The sequence below is a fragment of the Leucoraja erinacea genome, chromosome 2, assembly GCF_028641065.1.
Source record: "Leucoraja erinacea ecotype New England chromosome 2, Leri_hhj_1, whole genome shotgun sequence".
In the NCBI taxonomy this organism is placed as follows: domain Eukaryota; kingdom Metazoa; phylum Chordata; class Chondrichthyes; order Rajiformes; family Rajidae; genus Leucoraja; species Leucoraja erinaceus.
The window spans coordinates 62,263,080-62,286,191 of NC_073378.1; the positions used below are offsets into that span (position 1 = coordinate 62,263,080).

General features: G+C 40.6%; 1 protein-coding gene across 1 annotated transcript in view; it reads left to right on the forward strand.

The window, feature by feature from the left end:
- LOC129710642 (band 4.1-like protein 4B) overlaps nt 1-23,112 on the forward strand; it is a 212,797-nt gene that overhangs the window by 171,011 nt on the left and 18,674 nt on the right. Inside the window, exons 17-20 of the mRNA XM_055657793.1 lie at nt 528-643; nt 6,302-6,415; nt 9,633-9,694; nt 19,740-19,841. Coding sequence (XP_055513768.1) covers nt 528-643; nt 6,302-6,415; nt 9,633-9,694; nt 19,740-19,841 — 394 coding nt within the window. The remainder of the gene's footprint in view (nt 1-527; nt 644-6,301; nt 6,416-9,632; nt 9,695-19,739; nt 19,842-23,112) is intronic.

Consider the following 23,112-nt stretch of genomic DNA (forward strand, 5'->3'; position numbering starts at 1 on the left):
GGACTCGCACCGTGAGACAGGGGTTTAACAAAGGGTTCAGGATGGCTGGAGACCATCACTCACGTATACCCACAGTCGGTCACTGTTTCCATTGGCCTTATCATCCACTCTCTTATCTGCTTGTCTCTCCATCCTTCTTGTCCCTGAATATCCTTACACTTGACAACCCCCTATTCAACAAGCCTCTCCCTTTTACCCATTTTCCTTTTCTTGCACCCTGACCCAAGGACCACTCTGGATATCTCCATTTCACATCTTTTCAAACACACCCTCCTATCTTACCCACAGTTCCTTTCCTCTGGCACAACTCCAAACATGGTGGCCGTGAACACTTTCATGTTGCATTTGAAAGGAGCTCTTCAGATTTCTTATTTAATAAACGGGTGTCCTTTTTAAACATATTCCCTGAACCGGGCTTTCTCAGAGGCATCATTATTAACAAATGTCAGAATTTTATTTTTGCTATCCCTTTGTTATTTGCAAAATGTGCCCATTTTGTTCTAATCTAAATTACGTATATTTTTTAGAGTTGAACTCGACTGTTCTTCCACACTATGATGAGGTGTGTTTTAAACAGTTGGAAGTTGAATCCAGCAAAGTGGTTGGGCAGTGGCCCTCATTGCATATCAACATAAATAACAAGGTAATTTGTTGCACTTAAATCCAGTTGCGATTCATGTTAATCATTTGCTTCCCTACAGATATTAACAAGTTTCATGTTGAAAGAAAACATTTGCTTCTGACAAAATGCTGCAGATAGTGTTGTGATTATTTGATCTTTTATATTATGAGTTATTTGATATATTTGAGCTGGATAGTTGTGCATGATGGAAGTACCATTGCACATGTCTAAATTTCTGAAAGAAGAACTTTTTTCTGGACAGATTTTTGGTACTGATGAAGCTTTGAAATAAAATTGGCAATATATAATGGAGCTTAATAACACATAATACATTTAACAATACAGATAGCTTTTTCTTCAAGAAATGCCTGGGAAAGAAAATGAAAAAAAGATGGGACTAATTATCAATCAATCAGTGAAGATGTTGAATTGATGTGAGATTTTTGAATAATTAAATACAGGATGCCAACTAGCATGGCCACTTTTGATTAATAGTAATGATACTGTGCAATTTTGATAACTTTGAAACAATATTGAGGATGAAGAGATTGTGGGGGAAATTCTGAAAGCTGAAGTTGGATTAATGGAGTATTAAGTCTCTGTCCCACTTACATGTCATCGTGGTCGCGTTGAGGCACGAAGGTCCCGCGAAGGTCGCGCACGATTTCATGCACCCGCACAGCCGCCTGTAGCGCGTGACGTCATTTGAAGATGGACGCAAAATGCCGGAGTAACTCAGCAGGACCGGCAGCATCTCTGGAGAGAAGGAATGGGTGATGTTTCGTGTCGAGACTCTTCTTCAGTCTGAAATAAGGGTCTTGACCCGAAACGTCACCCATTGCTTTTCTCCAGAGATGCTGCCGGTCCCGCTGAGTTACTTCAGCATTTTGTGTCTTATCTTCAATTTTCTTGGCCCTGCTCTGGGAGTAGAAGTGGGGGCGGATCCGGACCACAATGGCCGTGAGCCCTAGGCCGAGCTCGGCGATCATTTGCCTGCTTCTGCTGCTGTTGGAGGTGAGACGTCGCTTCGCGCCAGGGTCTTGGGCCTGTCCCACTTTGGCCGTCAGTTACGCGACAGGCCGTTGGCGCGCAAAGATTTCGTTCGCTACAAATATTTCGGAGCCCCGCGCGGTCGCGCACAGCTCCATACCCCTCCGCGCTTCTCAGTGGGACCAGCCCCGCACGGCAATACGATAACCGTGCACCTCAATGGTCGCGTAATTGATGTGCCAAGGACATGTAAGGCCCTTTACAGTTGAACGTTTAAATACCTCAAAACTAAATCAGAATGCCACTTGAAAGAGTTTAAAGGTAACAATGGGGATAATAAGGTTGATGCACAAGGAGCTGTAAGTGCTGATGGGATGTGAGCAGAGCTAATAAGTTTTCACGTTCAAGGTAAGTTTACTGAAGGAAAGAAATGGAGCATAGTGTGCTGAGTTCAGTAAACTATGAAACTAGTGTCAGAGTTGTGGAAAAGAACAGATTTTGTAGTAGACGTCAAGTTGTGCTGTTGTTTTCAAAGATTAGTATTTCAGATATTGATGTGACGAATTAAGCGGAGCTCTAGGTCAGTCAGGATTGCGTACTGAAATTTGTCTGGCAATTATGGAATCCTTGTTGTGATAATGTGGGCCCTTCAAGTATGTACTTCAGATAAGACAAGGGAAATTCCATTCTTTGGCTGAATCAGATGTTTGTTCCCAAATGGATTTGTGCATTTACTTGTGCATTATGGAAACCATAATCTGAAACCTAACTAAATGATCATTGGTTATGTGGAACTCTTGTGTATTATAACAGAACAGTAAAATTTCCAAATGTTATACAACTAAATTTTCTGTCAACGCTCCAAGATTATTCAGTGACAAAGGTGACTTTGTATGATAAATTAAAAATGGGCCCATTTTTTTTGTTCTCTTTATAGGTTTGAATTATGAGTGATCAATGTTGTCTGGATTATCCCATTTTCTTGCTTTAGTGTAAGATGTATCACTTTTGTGAGTAATGAAGACAAAAAGAGATTCAGATTCCCATTCTTCTGTCACAGTCAACCTTCCTTGGGAAGTGTTGATTTGGGAGATTTGTGAAAATTGTTGCCAAATTATTTCAGTGACCCTATGGCACAAAACGGATTTCAATTTTAAAGACAAATTAAATCAACTTACTAATTGCAGGTGGTAAAATTTGATTTATGATTAATGAGTTTGAGTTTAGTTTATTGTCACGTGAACTGAACTAAAGGAAAACATTTTGTTGCGTGCTAACTAATGAGTAGGAAGACAATACATGATTATAATCAAGCCATCCATGATATACAGATACATGATAAAGGGAATAACGTTTAGTGCAAGGTAAACTCCAGTGAAGTTCGATCAAACATAGTCCGAGGGTCTCAAATGAGGTAGGTAGTAATTCACGACTGCACTCTAATTGTTGTTAGGATGGTTGAGTTGCCTGACAACAACGGGGAAGAAACTGTCCCTGAATCTGGAGGTGTGCATTTTCACACTTCTATACCTTTTGCCCGATGGGAGAGGAGAGAAGAGGGAGTGGCCAGGGTGCAACTCACAAGTTATAGGAGTAGAATTAGGCCACTCAGCCCAGCGAGGCTACTCTGCCATTCAATCATGGCTGATCTCTGCCTCCTAATCCCATTTTCCTGCCTTCTCCACATAACCCTTGACACCCATTCTAGTCAAGAATATCTCTGCCTTAAAAATATTCACTGACTTGGCCTCCACAGCCCTCTGTGGCAATGAGTTCCACAGATTAACTACCCTCTGACTAAAGAAGTCCCTCCTCACCTCCTTTCTAAAAGAGCACCTTTAATTTTGGGGCTATGACCTCTGGTTCTCGACTCTCCCACCAGTGGAAACATCCTTTCCACATCCACTCTATCTATGCCTTTCATTATTCTGTAAGTTTCAATGAGGTCCCCCCCCTAAAACATCTAAACTCCAACGAGCAGAGGCTCAGTGCTGTCAACTACTCATCATATGCTAGCCCACTCATTCCTGGAATCATTCTTGTAAACCTCCTCTGGACCCTCTCTAGCGCCAGCACAAGGCCACTTGTCCTTGATTATGCTGGTGGCCTTGCCGAGGTAGCGTGAGGTGTAAATGGAGTCACTGGAAGGAAGGTTTTTTATGTGATGGTCAGGGCTGCGTCCACGATTCTTTGCAATTTCTTGCAGCCTTGGATGAATACCACTCCCTCACGGTGGTCACCGACACCAAGACCTCCAATGTTCTTCCCCCTCGCCCCCACCAGACGGCAGTCCCCCCACGCCATGCCCTCTTTTGTTCCTTCCCCCGGCAGCAGCGTCCTCACTACCATATAACCATATAACAATTACAGCACGGAAACAGGCCATCTTCTAGTCCGGGCCGAACATGTATTCTCCCCTAATCCCATATACCTGCGCTCAGACCATAACCCTCCATTCCTTTCCCGTCCATATAACTATCCAATTTATTTTTAAATGATAAAAACGAACCTGCCTCCACCACCTTCACTGGAAGCTCATTCCACACAGCCACCACTCTCTGAGTAAAGAAGTTCCCCCTCATGTTACCCCTAATCCTCTATCCCTTAATTCTCAAGTCATGTCCACTTGTTTGAATCTTCCCCACTCTCAGTGGGAAAAGCTTATTCACGTCAACTCTGTCTATCCCTCTCATCATTTTAAAGACTTCTATCAAGTCCCCCCTTAACCTTCTGCGCTCCAAAGAAGAAAGCCCTAACTTGTTCAACCTTTCTCTGTAACTTAGTTGCTGAAACCCAGGCAACATTCTAGTAAATCTCCTCTGTACTCTCTCTATTTTGTTGACATCCTTCCTATAATTAGGCGACCAAAATTGTACACCACACTCCAAAATTGGCCTCATCAATGCCTTGTACAATTTTAACTTAACATCCCAACTTCTATACTCAGTGCTCTGATTTATAAAGGCCAGCACACCAAAAGCTTTCTTTACCACCCTATCTACATGAGATTCCACTTTCAGGGAACTGTGCACAGTTATTCCCAGATCCCTCTGTTCGCCTGCATTCTTCAATTCCCTACCATTTACCATGTACGCCCTATTTTGATTTGTCCTGCCAAGATGTAGCACCTCACACTTATCAGCATTAAACTCCATCTGCCATCTTTCAGCCCACTCTTCCAACTGGCATAAATCTCTCTGTAGACTTTGAAAATCTACTTCATTATCCACAACCCCACCTATCTTAGTATCATCTGCATACTTACTAATCCAATTTACCACACCATCATCCAGATCATTGATGTACATGACAAACAACAGTGGACCCAACACAGATCCCTGTGGCACCCCACTAGTCACTGGACTCCAACCTGACAAACAACATCCACCATTGCTCTCTGGCATCTCCCATTCAGCCACTGTTGAATCCATCTTGTTACTCCACAATTAATACCCAACAATTGAACCTTCTTAACCAACCTTCCATGAGGAACCTTGTCAAAGGCCTTACTGAAGTCCATATATACAACATCCGCTGCTTTACCCTCATCAATTTCCCGAGTAACCTCTTCAAAAAATTCAAGAAGATTAGTCAAACATGACCTTCCAGGCACAAATCCATGTTGACTGTTCCTAATCAGACCCTGTTTCATCCAGATGCTTATATATATTATCTCTAAGTATCCTTTCCATTAATTTGCCCACCACTGACGTCAAACGAACAGGTCTATAATTGCTAGGTTTACTCCTAGAACCCTTTTTAAACAATGGAACCATGTCCTCGTCTGTCTGTCGGTCGGCGGCACCATCGACCGCCACACCAACCTTTCTATGGTGCTGCCCCAGCCGCGGACTCCGTTGACCCAGGACCCAGCTGTGAGTCGACAACACATCTAAATACAGTACCTCACCCCTGACTCCTCCAATAACTTTGCAAAACATAGCTGAGATACATTTAGAAACACAGAACTGTACATACTCGTTTACACAGAAGAGACAAAGTGGTGGAGTAACTAATTAGATCAAGCTGCAGCTCAGGAGAACAGGGATAGGCGACCTTTCAGGTAGGGACCCTTTTTCAGACTGATTATAGATGGGGTGGGTTAAGAAAGTTGGAAGGGAGGAGCGGCAGGACAAAGTATGGCAGGTACATTTCCTGTTTCACACATTCCACCTTCACAGACAATTTCGACAAATAGCAGAATCAGTTTGAAAACAAAACACACTATAGGAATGGGATGAAACTCACCTATAGTTAGCATTCAAGGATTTTCTCTGCTGCCCTTCTTGAAAAGGGGGAAGACCACATTTGTTGTCCTCCAGTCAAAAGGAATCTTGCGCTCAACGAAAATTAAATTTTCAATTAATGCGCCAGCATTCTCTTTCCTTGCCTCCCACAACAATCTGGGATAGATCCTATCCAGCCCTGGAGATTTATCCCATCAATAAGCTTGCTATCGCATAAAGTACCTCATCTCTCTTTATTGACACCTCCACGGATTTTTTCCCGTTCCCTTTGCTAAATTCTCCAACTGCAAAGTCTATTTTCTTAGGGAATACTGATGAAAAGAATTAATGTAATATTTATTCATGTTATCATCATATTCATCTGTATTTTATAAACTGAAGTTATGTACCACAATACATATTTCTCTAATTATAAATTGATGGGTACTGCTGTAATCATCAGGTTGAGGAAAAGAAGCTGTTAGAAAAGAGCCTGCATTCTCCTGCATCACCCTCTGCTCATCCTGATCAGATGAAGAGCAACATCATTAAAGCTCAGATGGATGCTGCCTTGAAGGTGGGAACCCTGATGAATTATTTCATTCCATGGGAAGTATATGCTTCTATCCTTAGTTCTTGAATTGTGTATGATACAAATAGAGCCTAGAAATAGTGGATGTAGAAAGGATGTTTCCAGTAGTGGGAGAGTCTATGACCAGCAGCTATCAGATCAGCTAGATATATTAATATGGTATGTGTAGCAAGGAACTGCAGGTGCTGATTTAAACCGAAGATAGACAAAAAAAGCTGGAGTAACTCAGTGGGACAGGCAGCATCTCAGGAGAGAAGGAATAGGTAAGTTTCGGGTTGAGATCCTTTTTCAATATAGTCTTATTGGCTAATCATAAACATAAAAAGTATTTGTTGGCCAAAATTATTCAAAACATGTTAAATACTTATTTTCCTGGTATAACTATGGGGAGAAGGCAGGAACGGGGTACTGATTGTGGATGATCAGCCATGAATGGCGGTGATGGCCTAATGGCCTACTCCTGCACCTGTTGTCTATGTATCTAACTGCCAAGTTGATATCTGCCATTTGACTCTGTGAGGAGTAAAATGCATCAATGCAAATTGGAAAATTGCTATTGAGAGCCTGTCAGGATTTCAGAACTTATATATTCTTACATGTGTGTCCCTAGCTGTTTGAAGGCACTGAGGGAAATGCAGTCAGTTCCATACATATCTTAATATTTCTCAGGTAAAACTAAGCCATCATGTTTGATTTTGCTTTTTTGTATTGTGCTGTTAATAAGTATTAGAAGACTGTGATGCAGGGAGCAAAGTTAGTGGATACAATTAGGGCACATGGTATTGGGGATAGAGTGCTGACATGGATAGAAAATTGGTTGGCAAACAGGAAACAAAGAGTAGGGATTAACGAGTCCCTTTCAGAATGGCAGGCAGTGACTAGTGGGGTACCGCAAGGCTCGGTGCTGAGACCGCAGCTATTTACAATATACATCAATGATTTAGATGAAGAGATTCAAAGTAACATTAGCAAATTTGCAGATGACACCAAGTTGGGCGGCAGTGTGAACTGTGAGGAAGATGCTATGAGAATGCAGGGTAACTTGGACAGGTTGGGTGAGGGGGCAGATGCATGGCAGATGCAGTTTAATGTGGATAAATGTGAGGTTATCCACTTTGGTAGCAAAAACAGGAAGGCAGATTATTATCTAAATGGAATCAAGTTGGGAAAAGGGGAAGTACAATGGGATCTGGGGGTTCTTGTTCATCAGTCAATGAAAGTAAGCATGCAGGTACAGCAGGCAGTGAAGAAAGCGAATGGCATGTTGGCCTTCATAACAAGAGTAGTTAAGTATAGGAGCAAAGAGGTCCTGCAGTTGTACAGGGCCCTAGTGAGACCATACCTGGAGCATTGTGTGCAGTTTTGGTCCCCTAATTTGAGGAAGGACATTCTTACCATTGAGGGAGTGCAGCATAGGTTTACAAGGTTAATTCCCAGGATGGCGGGACTGTCGTATGCTGAGAGAATGGTGCGGCTGGGCTTGTATACTCTGGAATTTAGAAGGATGAGAGGGCATCTTATTGAAACAAATAAGATTATTAAGGGTTTCGACACACTAGAGGCAGGAAACATGTTCCCAATGTTGGGGGAGTCCAGAACCAGGGGCCACAGTTTAAGAATGAGGGGTGAGCCATTTAGAATGGAGATGAGGAAACACTTTTTCACACAGAGAGTTGTGAGGCTGTGGAATTCTCTGCCTCAGAGAGTGGTGGAGGCCGGTTCTCTGGATACGTTCAAGAGAGAGCTAGATAGGGCTCTTTAAGATAGTGGAATCAGGGGATATGGGGAGAAGGCCGGAACTGGGTACTGATTAGGGTTGATCAGCCATGATCACATTGAATGGCGGTGCTGGCTCGAAGGGCCAAATGGCCTACTCCTGCACCTATTGTCTATTGTTACGGTATAGAATAGTTATGTTCCATCTTCAAGTTTTAATGCTAAATAGAGAAAGCAGAAGAGAATTGCTCACAGAGAACTGCACTATTTGCAATATATTCATTTGTGTGCTTTATTCCCAGGTTTATAGGTACAAATTTGCAAATTTAATGGTCTCTCTAGTAATACATTTTTTTTTAGCCTTTATGAATCACTTTTGTGTAAATTAGTGTAATAGCAGAACAATATATTTTTACATTATATGGTAGAATGCTCTTGATCCTTTAATACATAATTTTCTTCATTTTATATTGTAATGCTAGAGTCCTATTCATCATATAAAGTTCTTGGGCCCAGGGATGGCATGCATATTTATTTTAACGCCATTAAACATGCATACAAATATATTTTGCTAAAAAAAATTAATTTACCAGGGGCTCGCAATTTACAACTGTCCTTGAATTAACCCTAATAGCTCATAACCAATTACAATTAAAGGCTCCATTAACAGAATCATCTTCAATTTATGCAGTAATTTGGAATAGAGGATGTCTAGCTCCCACTCCAGTTCTGAGGTGACCGATGAGGTTGATGTAGGGATTTAAATTTCTCATTGCTATCCTGAATGTTCCTTCTCCGTTTTGAGCAGTTGTGGATCAGAAATTCCCTAGAATGATTGGTAAATTATCAAGGATGCTTTGAGAACATCCTTCAGTTTTTTCTTTGTCATCTGGTAATTCCTCTGACACAATTCAGAATTGAGTGTCTATTTAGAGAGTTTGTTTGTCAGGCATGTAAACAATGTAGCATATTTCAGCAGAATGCATAAATCCACTGAAATAGATATCTACATTTGATTTATTTAAGAAGGATACTGGAAAATCGAAGGTAGACAAAAATGCTGGAGAAACTCAGCAGGTGAAGCAGCATCTATGGAGCGAAGGAAATAGGCGACGTTTCATGTCGAGACCCTTCGTCAGACTGAGGAAAGGTCTCAACCCGAAACGTCGCCTATTTCCTTCGCTCCATAGATGCTGCCTCACCCGCTGAGTTTCTCCAGCATTTTTGTCTACCTTCTACATTTGATTTATGTCTGTTTTATGCAATGACATTTTTGCACTTATGTATAGTTGATGCAAGTTATTTCTGTACTGCTCTTTTGCTTTTTCCTGTTGTCTCTGATAGCTAAAGTATTCAAAATCAATTGTGTACTGTTCTATAGTTGCTGTGACATTGATACATGTGTAAGAATAGAGCTGTTGTTGGCTCTGGTGACCAGATTATATTAAAAAATATTCTGTTACTAATTGTTGGTTTTCCTTCACAGTTTAAGAAAGAGGAGCCAATACTGAGCAGCCAGAGTAAACCCTCCAGCACACCTGTAGCAAGGTCAGTCAGTACCAGTGAAAAATTCACAGACCTTCCGATGGAAAACTTTCCCCAAATTAAGATAGGTCAGGCCACTATTTTGACTTTTTACTGGTGTTCAATATCAAGATCTGCAGATTACATACTTTTTTGGAATTCTACAACGTGACAGAGGTGTTGGTTGATTGTCCAGGTAGGCTCCGTACTGCACGTGTGGTGTGCATTGCAGTTAGGCAGAAGGTCATGCATTCCATGTTGGATAGTGGGAGCAGAGTAATAGTTGTGGTACATCAGCTGTGGGCCTACAGACCAAGACACCAATAAATGGTGCAGATGATTGGCGGGGCTCATATTATAAGATCCTTTGTTTGGAACACTGGGGAAGCATGGTCTAGATTGGGTGGGAGACAAGGGGCAGGGATATGTGGAGAATATCACAAGCAGGGAGACTGCAGAATGTTGGGTTATGGAGTGATTGGTTCAGATTGCTGGCCAAACCAATCACTTGGAGAAGGAATTGGTGGTGAGTTAACTTGGTACTGCATTTTGAAATTTGTCACCTATCTTCAATGAACTGATTTAATTAATATTAAATCTGGAGCTAAAGTAAAAATTTTCACACACTTTAATATTGTCGCTGAAATATTTTCTCATGTCTCAAAAATGAGTTGGTTTCACGACCACCTTCCCCACTTCTGTTTAAGATGGGACTGGTTTTACACTTATTCTCACCTGATCGAACTAACACCCTCTCCGTTCTTAGAATTAAAAATTGCCGACTTTGTGTCTATAAGTTTTTTTAAAATTGATACATATTGTGGAATTGTGGATGATCAGCCATGATCACATTGAATGGCAGTGCTGGCTCGAAGGGCTGAATGGCCTACTTCTGCACCTATTGTCTATTAATAAGCAGACAGTGTAATATATTTTTGGAATGAGCCTTCAATGATTGCTGGTGTTTAACTCTAACCCATTAAGTCCCTTACTCAAGTCAGACACCAAATAAATAATCAACAGAGAGGGCAGCATCTTTGGAGGAAGAAGTAGAAGAGAAATGGAGGACATTTAAAGGGGAAATTTTAAGAGCACAGAATCTTTATGTTCCTGTTCGGTTGAAAGGAAACAGTAAAAATTGGAAAGAGCCCTGGTTTTCAAGGGAAATTGGACATCTTGTTCGGAAAAAGAGGTGGATCTACAATAATTATAGGCAGCATGAAGTAAATGAGGTGCTTGAGGAGTATAAGGAATGTAAAAAGAATCTTAAGAAAGAAATTAGAAAAGCTAAAAGAAGACATGAGGTTGCTTTGGCAAGTAAGGTGAAAGTAAATCCAAAGGGTTTCTACAGCTATATTAATAGCAAAAGGATAACGAGGGATAAAATTGGTCCATTGGAGAGACAGAGTGGACAGCTATCTGCAGAGCCAAAAGAGATGGGGGAGATATTGAACAATTTCTTTTCTTCGGTATTCACCAAGGAGAAGGATATTAAATTATGTGAGGTAAGGGAAACTAGTAGAGTAGCTATGGATACTATGAGTTTCAAAGTAAAAGAAGTACTGACACTTTTGAAAAATATAAAAGTGGATAAGTCTCCAGGTCCTGACAGGATATTCCCTAGGACATTGAGGGAAGTTAGTGTAGAAATAGCTGGGGCTATGACAGAAATATTTCAAATGTCATTAGAAACGGGAATAGTCCCCGAGGATTGGCGTACTGCGCATGTTGTTCCATTGTTTAAAAAGGGTTCTAAGAGTAAACCTAGCAATTATAGACCTGTCAGTTTGACTTCAGTGGTGGGCAAATTAATGGAAAAGATATTTATAAGATAATATATATAAGCATCTGGATAAACATAGAAACATAGAAATTAGGTGCAGGAGTATGCCATTCGGCCCTTCGAGCCTGCACCGCCATTCAATATGATCATGGCTGATCATCCAACTCAGTATCCCGTACCTGCCTTCTCTCCATACCCCCTGATCCCCTTAGCCACAAGGGCCATATCTAACTCCCTCTTAAATATAGCCAATGAACTGGCCTCAACTACCCTCTGTGGCAGAGAGTTCCAGAGATTCACCACTCTCTGTGTGAAAAAAGTTCTTCTCATCTCGGTTTTAAAGGATTTCCCCCTTATCCTTAAGCTGTGACCCCTTGTCCTGGACTTCCCCAACATCGGGAACAATCTTCCTGCATCTAGCCTGTCCAACCCCTTAAGAATTTTGTAAGTTTCTATAAGATCCCCTCTCAATCTTCTAAATTCTAGAGAGTATAAACCAAGTCTATCCAGTCTTTCTTCATAAAACAGTCCTGACATCCCAGGAATCAGTCTGGTGAACCGTCTCTGCACTCCCTCTATGGCAATAATGTCCTTCCTCAGATTTGGAGACCAAAACTGTACGCAATACTCCAGGTGTGGTCTCACCAAGACCCTGTACAACTGCAGTAGAACCTCCCTGCTCCTATACTCAAATCCTTTTGCAATGAAAGCTAACATACCATTCGCTTTCTTTACTGCCTGCTGCACCTGCATGCCTACCTTCAATGACTGGTGTACCATGACACCCAGGTCTCGCTGCATCTCCCCCTTTCCCAATCGGCCACCATTTAGATAATAGTCTGCTTTCCCGTTTTTGCCTCCAAAATGGATAACCTCACATTTATCCACATTATACTGCATCTGCCAAACATTTGCCCACTCACCCAGCCAATCCAAGTCACTTTGCAGTCTCCTAGCATCCTCCTCACAGCTAACACTGCCCCCCAGCTTAGTGTCATCCGCAAACTTGGAGATATTGCCTTCAATTCCCTCATCCAGATCATTAATATATATTGTAAATAGCTGGGGTCCCAGTACTGAGCCTTGGGGTACCCCACTAGTCACTGCCTGCCATTGTGAAAAGGACCCGTTTACTCCTACTCTTTGCTTCCTGTTTGCCAGCCAGTTCTCTATCCACATCAATACTGAACCCCCAATGCCTTGTGCTTTAAGTTTGTATACTAATCTCTTATGTGGGACCTTGTCGAAAGCCTTCTGGAAGTCCAGATACACCACATCCACTGGTTCTCCCCTATCCACGCTACTAGTTACATCCTCGAAAAATTTTATAAGATTCGTCAGACATGATTTACCTTTCGTAAATCCATGCTGACTTTGTCCAATGATTTCACCACTTTCCAATAACTTGTATTACTTGAGGAAGTATACTGTATTCCTAGCACTAGTCCATTAACATGAATTGTAGATACCATTACATTAAACCTGAGTCTCTTTACAGTTCCTTTACAGTATAAGGATGCTTTTACATTAAAGCCGAATCTCTTCACAGTTCTTTTACATTATAATTCCTCCTTAATATCTCAGAACTACTGCATTCTAAGGTAGATTTTTATGGATTTTTTTGTTGATGAAACATCACCATTCACATTAATCATGGGGTTATATCAGCTGCATCTTTTGCGGTAAAACGTTTTCTTTGGTGAGTTGGCTCTATACTAGTTGCAATTTTCTCTGATATACGTTTTGAATGAGCGTTCTTTGAGAATATACGCAAGGATGTGCAATTCAATTGAATCCAGTTTTGTTCCTTTTCACAACGGTGCATTTAATAGCAAAGAGTGCCCTCTACAGTCAAAACGAAATAATTCTGCTTCATTGCTTGTCACACATCTATATATTCATATACAGAAGGAGGCTATTCTGCCCATTGAATCTGTGTGACTCAAAGTGCAATCTCATTTCTCTACTAAATTTACCAGTAACCTATTCGCCCCATCAATTCGATTACCCACTTACATGTTAGGTAAACGGAAAGCAGCCAATTAACTTACCAATCTGCACGCCTTTAGGGATATTGGAGAACACGAGCACCTGGAGAAAACCTACATGCTCCCAGGGATAATGTGTACAGTTGCTCCAGAAGTCAGGATCAAACCCAGGCTGCTGGATTTCAGCATGATGTAAATTATGGTAAATGTTTCTTAATTGTCGATAGACGTGACGATAAAAGACCTTTGAACCCTTTAGGCTATCTGGACTACACTTCTTCCCACCCTGCTTCCTGTAAGGAGTCTATCCCCTACTCACATCGAAGACCATGGCCACAAGCAACTAAGAATATAATTTTTGACTGGTTGCAGCAGTTTCAGTAATGTAAAATAAACTGGAAGGACTTGAAAATAGAGCAAACTAGGATCAAGCAAGTGTAGTCCAATTTGTAGTTCTCACAATTATGGAGGTGAAGGTGGTGACAACTTCAGAGTGAATGCAAGAAATTGACAAGGGAACAATTAGACATATTATAGACAAAAAGCTGGAGTAACTCAGCGGGACAGGCAGCATCTCAAGAGGGAAGGAATGGGTGAGGTTTTGGGTCGAGACACCTTCTTCATTCTCAGTCTGAAGAAGGGTCCCGACCCGAAGCTTCACCTATTCCTTCTCTCCAGAGATGCTGCCTGTCCCGCTGAGTTACTCCAGCTTTTTGTGTCTATCTTCAGTTTAAACCAGCATCTGCAGTTCCTTCCTACACAATTAAACGTATGAAGTGGGCGCATGTGCGGAGCTCTTCTAGAGTGTACGCATGTGCGAAGTATTTCATAGAAACATAGAAATTAGGTGCAGGAGTAGGCCATTCGGCCCTTCGAGCCTGCACCGCCATTCAATATGATCATGGCTGATCATCCAACTCAGTATCCCGTACCTGCCTTCTCTCCATACCCCCTGACCCCCTTAGCCACAAGGGCCACATCTAACTCCCTCTTAAATATAGCCAATGAACTGGCCTCAGCTACCCTCTGAAGGCAGAGAGTTCCAGAGATTAACCATTTCGGGCGAGAAACGCCTGCGGAATCAGCCATGTTTGCCAGATGTTTCTGAGTTTTTGTATTAAAGAAATAAGTTGCTTAAAGCTTAAATAAAGATAAGTAAATTATGAGTAGTGTAAAGTTTCATTTGCCTCACAACAATTTAAGCAACTTAATCTTAGAAGTCAAACAGTCCGACTTGGGATGGAGAAACTATTGAAACCACAGCGCTTGGATCTGGATCCCAACTCACCTGCTGCTGCAAAGAATTGGAAGCACTGGCTTCGTATACTAAATAACTTCTTTGATGAGTGTGGCAATGATGCACCAGACAGACTCAAGACATTAATAAGCTCCGTCTCTTCAGATGTATATGATTACATAGAGGAATATACAAGTTATGATTCTGCTATTGATGTACTAAGCAGACTCTTCGTTAAGACACCCAACGTGATATTCGCTCGACATCTCCTTGCTACTCGGAAACAAAAACCTGGTGAGTCACGATGAATTTTTTAGAAGAACTTCAAAGTCTTGGTAAAGGCTGTGCCTTCAAAGCAGTTAAGGCTGATCAATATCGACAGGAAGTTATTCGAGACTCTTTTATCAATGGTTTGGCATCGCCTTTAATATACGACAGACTATTAGAACACAAAACCTTGGATTAACAGTCAGCTTACAATCAAGCTTACTTGGCACAGAAAAATTCAGATGCTTATGGCTCATCTAATGTGTATTCTGCTGCAACTACTACAAAAGAATTTCACCCGTACTAATATGGAGCAAACTGAAACAATTTCTACTGATAAAGGTGCCCTTGCTGCAGCTTATAATTATTCAAAAAAGAACTGTTACTTTTTCAGGGGTAATATTCATAAGAGAGAGCGATGCCCTGCTCGAGAGGCAACTTGTAATAGTTGTGGCAAGAAGGGACATTATGCTAGAGTATGCAAGTCCAAAGCAACTACTAAAATTGTGACTGCTACCATGTATGCGCCCAAAATTGTGACTGCTGCCATGTATACGCCTTCTTTATGTGCAATTACAGCTGCATTTCCTCAGAGCTTGTCTCATTCAGCTACAACGGTATCCATTAATGGCCATATACTTAATGTACTACTTGATTCTGGCAGTTCAGAAAGTTTTATGTGAACGTTGTGTCTCGACTAAATCTAACTATAATTCCTTCAAATGGAGAAATCTCGATGGCTCTGACAACTCTCAATACACAAATTATAGGATCTTGTATTGTAGACTTTATTCTGAACAAAACTAGCTATAAATCTGAGGTACACTCGGTATTTTGAAAAATTTGTGTAGCGATATAATTCTAGGTCAGGATTTTCAGAAACTGCACAGATCACTTCAAATAATGTATGAACTATGCCTGATCTTGTATTGTCAAAGCCACCAGTATTGTGTGGTTTTTCTGTTGCATCTGTTGAATGTCCTTCATTATTCACTAATTTATCTTCCAAGTGCAAGCCAATTGCTACAAAATCAAGACATTTTAGTAAAGATGATAGGAACTTTATCAACACAGAAGTAACTAATCTTTTGCAAGAAGGTATAGAACCCAGCTCTTTCCCTTGGAGGGCACACGTTGTCGTGGTTAAGGCCCCTTGAAGAGACATAGAAAGAGACTCTGCATTGATTACTCTCAAACTATAAACCAGTTCACGGAGCTTGATGCATATCCATTACCTCAAATAGAAGAGATTATCAATACATTAGCTAAGTATAAGATATTCTCTACTTTTGACTTAAAAAATGCATACTACCAAATTCCTTTGAAGGAATCAGAGTAGAAATACACTGCGTTTGAAGCAAATGGGAAATTATATTACTACTGCAGAGTTCCTTTTGGTGTAACTAATGGTGTGGCTGTTTTTCATAGAGAGGTGGACAAACTTGTTGAACAGGAAAACTTTAAAGATACTTTCCCTTATCTTGATAATATAAGAATTTAGTTGTTTATCTTTTAATATTTTACCTTGTATGTATCGTTAGCTTTTAGAAATGTTTGAATGGTGCACTGACTGGCTGACTGACATTTTTAAATTTTGTTGTACATGGCTCATGTTACAATGACAATAAAGAAACTATACTATACTATAATTATTGCAGGAAAAGACCAAGCAGAACACGATGAAAATGTTCAACGGTTTTTAGATGTTGTACATTCTAAAAATCTAACATTAAATGAGGCTAAGTCAATAACATCAGTGTCATCAATTAATATTTTTGGTTATTGGGTTGGAAATGATATAATCAAGCCTGACCCAGAAAGACTCCGCCCATTCCAAGAGATACCTATTCCAGCTACATTAAACTCTCTACAAAGGGTTCTTGGGATGTTTGCATATTATGCTAAATGGATACCAATTTTTCTGACAAAATTCAACCTTTGATTAGAGCAAAATCCTTCCCCCTTGACTCTACAGCAATTGGTGCCTTTACTTCTTTAAAGAAACAATTGGAATCTGCGACATTACACGCCATCGATGAGGATCTCCCCTTTGTTGTAGTATGTGATGCCTCTGATTTAAGTATCAGCAACATTAAATTAAGGAGGACGACCAGTGGCTTTCATCTCGTACTCTCCAAGGTAGTGAATTGCACTACCCACCCGTCGAAAAGGAAGCTACAGCAATTATTGAAGCAGTGAGGAAATGGAGTCATTTCCTTGCTCGCCAGCACTTCACTTTGATAACAAATCAGCGTTCAGTAGCTTTTATGCTGGAAAATCGGAAACGAACGAAGATTAAAAACAGTAACATTCCTGAATGGAGGATTGAATTATCTGCACATAGTTATTCAATTAAGTACTGCCCTGGTAAGGATAATGTTGCTCCAGATACATTAACTCGAGCATTTTGTACCTCTGTTCATTCTGCTACACCCACTGATCTTCACAATGGGCTGTGTCATCCTGGAGTCACTCGTTTGTTGCACTATGTTCGTTCCAAAAACTTACCTTTCTCTACAGAAGATGTGAAGATGACGTGTGCTTCATGTAGAATCTGTGCTGAATTAAAACCAAGGTTCTTCTGTCCTGAAGAAGGAAGATTGATCAAAGCTACTCAACCTATGGAACGTTTGAGTATTGACTTCAAAGGGCCTTTACCATCCTCCTCTCGAAATGTTTATATACTTACCTTAGTTGATGAATATTCAAGGTTTCCATTTGCCTTTCCTTGCCCAAATATGTCAGCTGCTATGGTTATCAAATTTTTAGATCAACTGTTTTCATTCTGTGGATTTCCAAGTTACATACATTCTGATAGGGGCACCTCATTCATGTCAAAAGATTTAAAGGACTACCTTTCGAATAGAGGAATTGCAACAAGTAAAACAACACCATATCATCCTATTGGAAATGGTCAGGTTGAGAGGTATAACGGAATCATTTGGAAAGCAGTGAAACTGGCTTTAAAGTCAAATGACATACCAGATCAGCAGTGGGAATGTGTTCTACCAGATGCATTACACTCCATCAGATCTCCACTGTCAACTGCTACCAATACTACTCCACACGAGCGGTTCTTTAACTTCAAACGGCATTCTTCTAGTGGTACTTCTCTGCCATCATGGTTGACTAGCCCTGGGCCTGTGTTGCTTTGTCGTTATGTCCGATTAAATAAGTACGAGCCTTTTGTTGATGAAGTTGAACTGACTGATATCAACTCTTCTTATGCAACTATAATGTATCAGGATGGACGTCAGTCAACTGTCTCACTTCGTGACCTTGCACCATGTTCGTCTTCTCCATCAGATCTGCCACTTTGTGATAACACTAATCGAGAACTTCCTCCAACACTTCCAGCATCCCCTATGGAAACTTCTATAAGAAATTCTAAAATTGTACATCTAAATAACAATATGTGAAGTTGATGACCGAGCAATATATCTACCACCAGCTATTGAAACACCATTATCTCCTGAAGCTCCAGTGTAGCGACGGTCATCAAGACGTATTAAACCTCCTGACCGTCTCAACTTATAAATAGGAGGGGAGAATGAAGTGGACGCATGTGCGGAGCTCTTCTAGAGTGTGCGCATGTGCAGGACATTTCCGGAATGTGCGCATGTGCAATGTATTTCGAGCGGGAAAGTCCTGCGGAATCAGCCATGTTTGCCAGATGGTTCTGAGTTTTTGTATTAAGCAAAATAAATTGCTTAAAGCTTAAATAAAGTTAAGTAAATTACGAATAGTATAAAGTTTCATTTGCGCACAACAACGTATTAGTTGCATAAAGACTTGGGTTATGTAGAGGACATGAGATTTGGATTCTTGAAGGTGCAGCTTTAAGGAACTTTGGAGATTTTTCCATGAACTGATAGTGACAAGATGTCACAATGAATGTTTAGGCAGAATAATGATGAGATCCATTATTTGCTCGGAAGGCTTTGCTAAAAGAGAAAGAGGACACTACAAATCGGTCATTATTTTATCAATACTAGAAAATCAATGCAGTCACTCACTGTGAGGTTATGAAGAACAACAGCCTGACTTGTGTTTATTGATGCACCTTATTTGGAATACACAGAGGGATAGGGGTTTTATTTTTTGTGGTAAGCATTGAAAGATACACAGCACAGTAGTGGGAAAATAAATTGGATGGGTAAGAAATTTGAACACTTATTGTCGCAATTTACTGCAAGCTACTGAAGTGCGAAAAACTCCGACTGTGATTGTTACTGAAATGTGTGCATATTTTGGAAGTAAATGAGAACAGGATGGTATGCAACGTTGATTCTTTGTGCAGTTAAATAAGGCTCCATGGCTAATAATGGCTAACATTTCAGATGTGGTTTAGCTTCTTGGCATGAGAGATTAAGCAGGGTTGAGTTAGTGGTGGTTACCCTTCGAAAAATATAAATGAATACTTTGAGAGGAGACTAAACAATTTCTGTAATCAATACATTTTACATTTACCAAATTCTTCATTCGATCTTACAGAAAAATAGTTGCAATATATTTTTATGTATGAACTAAAGTTAAACATCTTGATCAAAAGATTTTCCTTTGCTAAGCTGTGCTGAGGATCTTTTATACACTGAAAAGTGACGATCGAACACGTATCCCTCTTGAATAGTCGACACGTAGTACATTTTCACAAAAGTGCCTCTTTAAAAATAATTTTCCTCCCATAATCAATGATAATGTTTGGACCAAATGATGATTTGATTCCATTTTAAGTGAATATTTTTTTAAAACGTCAGTGCTATAAATCTTGACTGTGCTCTTAAACTGTACCAGGTCCCTGGATCCATCACAAGATGGCTCACAAACAACTGGTGTTCAGGACAAGCCACGGCCAAAAAGTTCTCGTATCAGGAAACTTACAAGACAATACAGCTTGTGAGTATAATTATTTTGAAAAACTTTTAGCGTATTCTATGAAATATGTTTTCCTTTATTTAAGCACCTATAACAAAAAATGAATAAGCTTTGAATGTTCAGGTTAATCACCTTGCACTGTATTTCAATGCCTAATTATAAATGTTGTAACACAAGGCCACACCTCATGCATTATCCCAAATGCATTTAGTGCTATGACGTGCTGTATATCATAGCAACAGAAGGATTAGATCACTGGATTGATGAGATACAATATCTGTGTGCCAGTAAACCTGCAGGTGTTATATGCATCAATCATAACGTCAAGTTGCTTGTCTTGGTTCTGTGGTCAATGAAAATGCCAGTACCTAAATGCAAATCATTTGGCAAAAAAAATGTGACCTGTAGAAAACTTGTGTCCCCTTAGGATATCTGCTTGCTAAAACAAAGCTTTTGCATTCCTTTACAATTTAACTGTATAATACTTCAATACTGCTGCATCATCCAGTATAATAATTCTCTCTATTGATTTCACCTGAAATATTAGATGGCTTTGTGTGGGGGGACTTTCTGCCTCACAAATTAGTTTTTTTTTTGAGGAGGTGATAGAGATGATTAATGTTGGTAGGGCATTAAATATTGTCTTATGTGGACTTTAGTAAAGCATTTAACGGGTTCTCCTGTCCAGAAGATAAAGTCACACAGTGAATGGGTAAGTTCGGTACAAAATTGGCACAGTCATGGATGACAGAGGATAGGGGTGGAGAGTTCAAAGTTCAAATTTATTCATCACATGCACCAAGGTACAGTGAAATGAATTTGCCATGCAGCGATGCAATTGAAAAAAGAACACACAATACACAATAGAATTTAACATAAGCATCCACCACAGCATTCTGCACTGTGGTGGAAGGCAACAAAGTTTAATCAGTCCTCTTCACCGCGGTCGTGGCCATGAACCCTCCATAGTCACCGCTACGGACTGTCCGATGTACAGGCCCTCTTGTCGGGATGATCGAAACTCCGACGTCGGGATGGTCGAACACACTCTGCGGCTTGGGGTGCCCGAATCGGCCACTTTCTTACTGGAGACCATGGCTTCAGGATGTTCTAGGCCGCAGGCCGACAGTCGGAGCTCTTCTCCGGCGATCCCCAGCAGGGGATCCCAGGGTCCATATAACCATCTAACCATATAACAATTACAGCACGGAAACAGGCCATCTCGGCCCTACAAGTCCGTGCCAAACAACTTTTTACCCTTAGTCCCACCTGCCTGCACTCATACCATAACCCTCCATTCCCTTCTCATCCATATGCCTATCCAATTTATTTTTAAATGATACCAACGAACCTGCCTCCACCACTTCTACTGGAAACTCATTCCACAACGCTACCACTCTCTGAGTAAAGAAGTTCCCCCTCATGTTACCCCTAAACTTCTGTCCCTTAATTCTGAAGTCATGTCCTCTTGTTTGAATCTTCCCTATTCTCAAAGGGAAAAGCTGGTCCACATCAACTATGTCTATCCCTCTCATCATTTTAAAGACCTCTATCAAACCCCCCTTAACCTTCTGCGCTCCAGAGAATAAAGACCTAACTTATTCAACCTTTCTCTGTAACTTAGTTGTTGAAACCCAGGCAACATTCTAGTAAATCTCCTCCGTACTCTCTCTATTTTGTTGACATCCTTCCTATAATTGGGCGACCAAAATTGTACACCATACTCCAGATTTGGTCTCACCAATGCCTTGTACAATTTTAACATTACATCCCAGCTTCTATACTCAATGCTCTGATTTATAAAGGCTAGCATACCAAAAGCTTTCTTTACCACCCTATCTATATGAGATTCCACCTTCAAGGAACTATGCACGGTTATTCCCAGATCCCTCTGTTCAACTGCATTCTTCAATTCCCTACCATTTACCATGTACGTCCTATTTTGATTTGTCCTGCCAAGGTGTAGCACCTCACATTTATCAGCATTAAACTCCATCTGCCATCTTTCAGCCCATTCTTCCAAATGGCCTAAATCACTCTGTAGACTTTTGAAATCCTCTTCATTATCCACAACACCCCCTATCTTGGTATCATCTGCATACTTACTAATCCAATTTACCACACCTTCATCCAGATCATTGATGTACATGACAAACAACAAAGGACCCAACACCGATCCCTGAGGCACCCCACTAGTCACCTGCCTCCAACCCGACAAACAACCATCCACCATTACCCTCTGGCATCTCCCATTCAGCCACTGTTGAATCCATCTTGCTACTCCTGCATTTATACCCAACAGTTGAACCTTCTTAACCAACCTCCCATGAGGAACCTTGTCAAAGGCCTTACTAAAGTCCATATAGACAACATCCACTGCTTTACCCTCGTCAATTTCCCTAGTAACCTCTTCAAAAAATTCAAGAAGATTAGTCAAACATGACCTTCCAGGCACAAATCCATGCTGACTGTTCCTAATCAGACCCTGTTTATCCAGATGCTTATATATATTATCTTGAAGTATCTTTTCCATTAATTTGCCCACCACTGAAGTCAAACTAACAGGCCTATAATTGCTAAGTTTACTCTTAGAACCCTTTTTAAACAATGGAACAACATGCGCAGTACGCCAATCCTCGGGGACTATTCCCGTTTCTAATGACATTTGAAATATTTCTGTCATAGCCCCGGCTATTTCTACACTAACTTCCCTCAATGTCCTAGGGAATATCCTGTCAGGACCTGGAGACTTATCCACTTTTATATTTTTCAAAAGTGTCAGCGCTTCTTTTACTTTGAAACTCATAGTATCCATAGCTACTCTACTAGTTTCCCTTACCTCACATAATTCAATATCCTTCTCCTTGGTGAATACCGAAGAAAAGAAATTGTTCAATATCTCCCCCATCTCTTTTGGCTCTGCAGATAGCTGTCCACTCTGTCTCTCCATTGGACCAATTTTATCCCTCGTTATTCTTTTACTATTAATATAGCTGTAGAAACCCTTTGGATTTACTTTCACCTTACTTGCCAAAGCAATCTCATGTCTTCTTTTAGCTTTTCTAATTTCTTTCTTAAGATTCTTTTTACATTCCTTATACTCCTCAAGCACCTCATTTACTCCATGCTGCCTATAATAATTGTAGATCTCCCTCTTTTTCCGAACAAGATGTCCAATTTCCCTTGAAAACCAGGGCTCTTTCCAATTTTTACTGTTTCCTTTCAACCGAACAGGAACATAAAGATTCTGTATTCTGGACCGCCGTGACGTGAACATCACAAGGGCCATGAT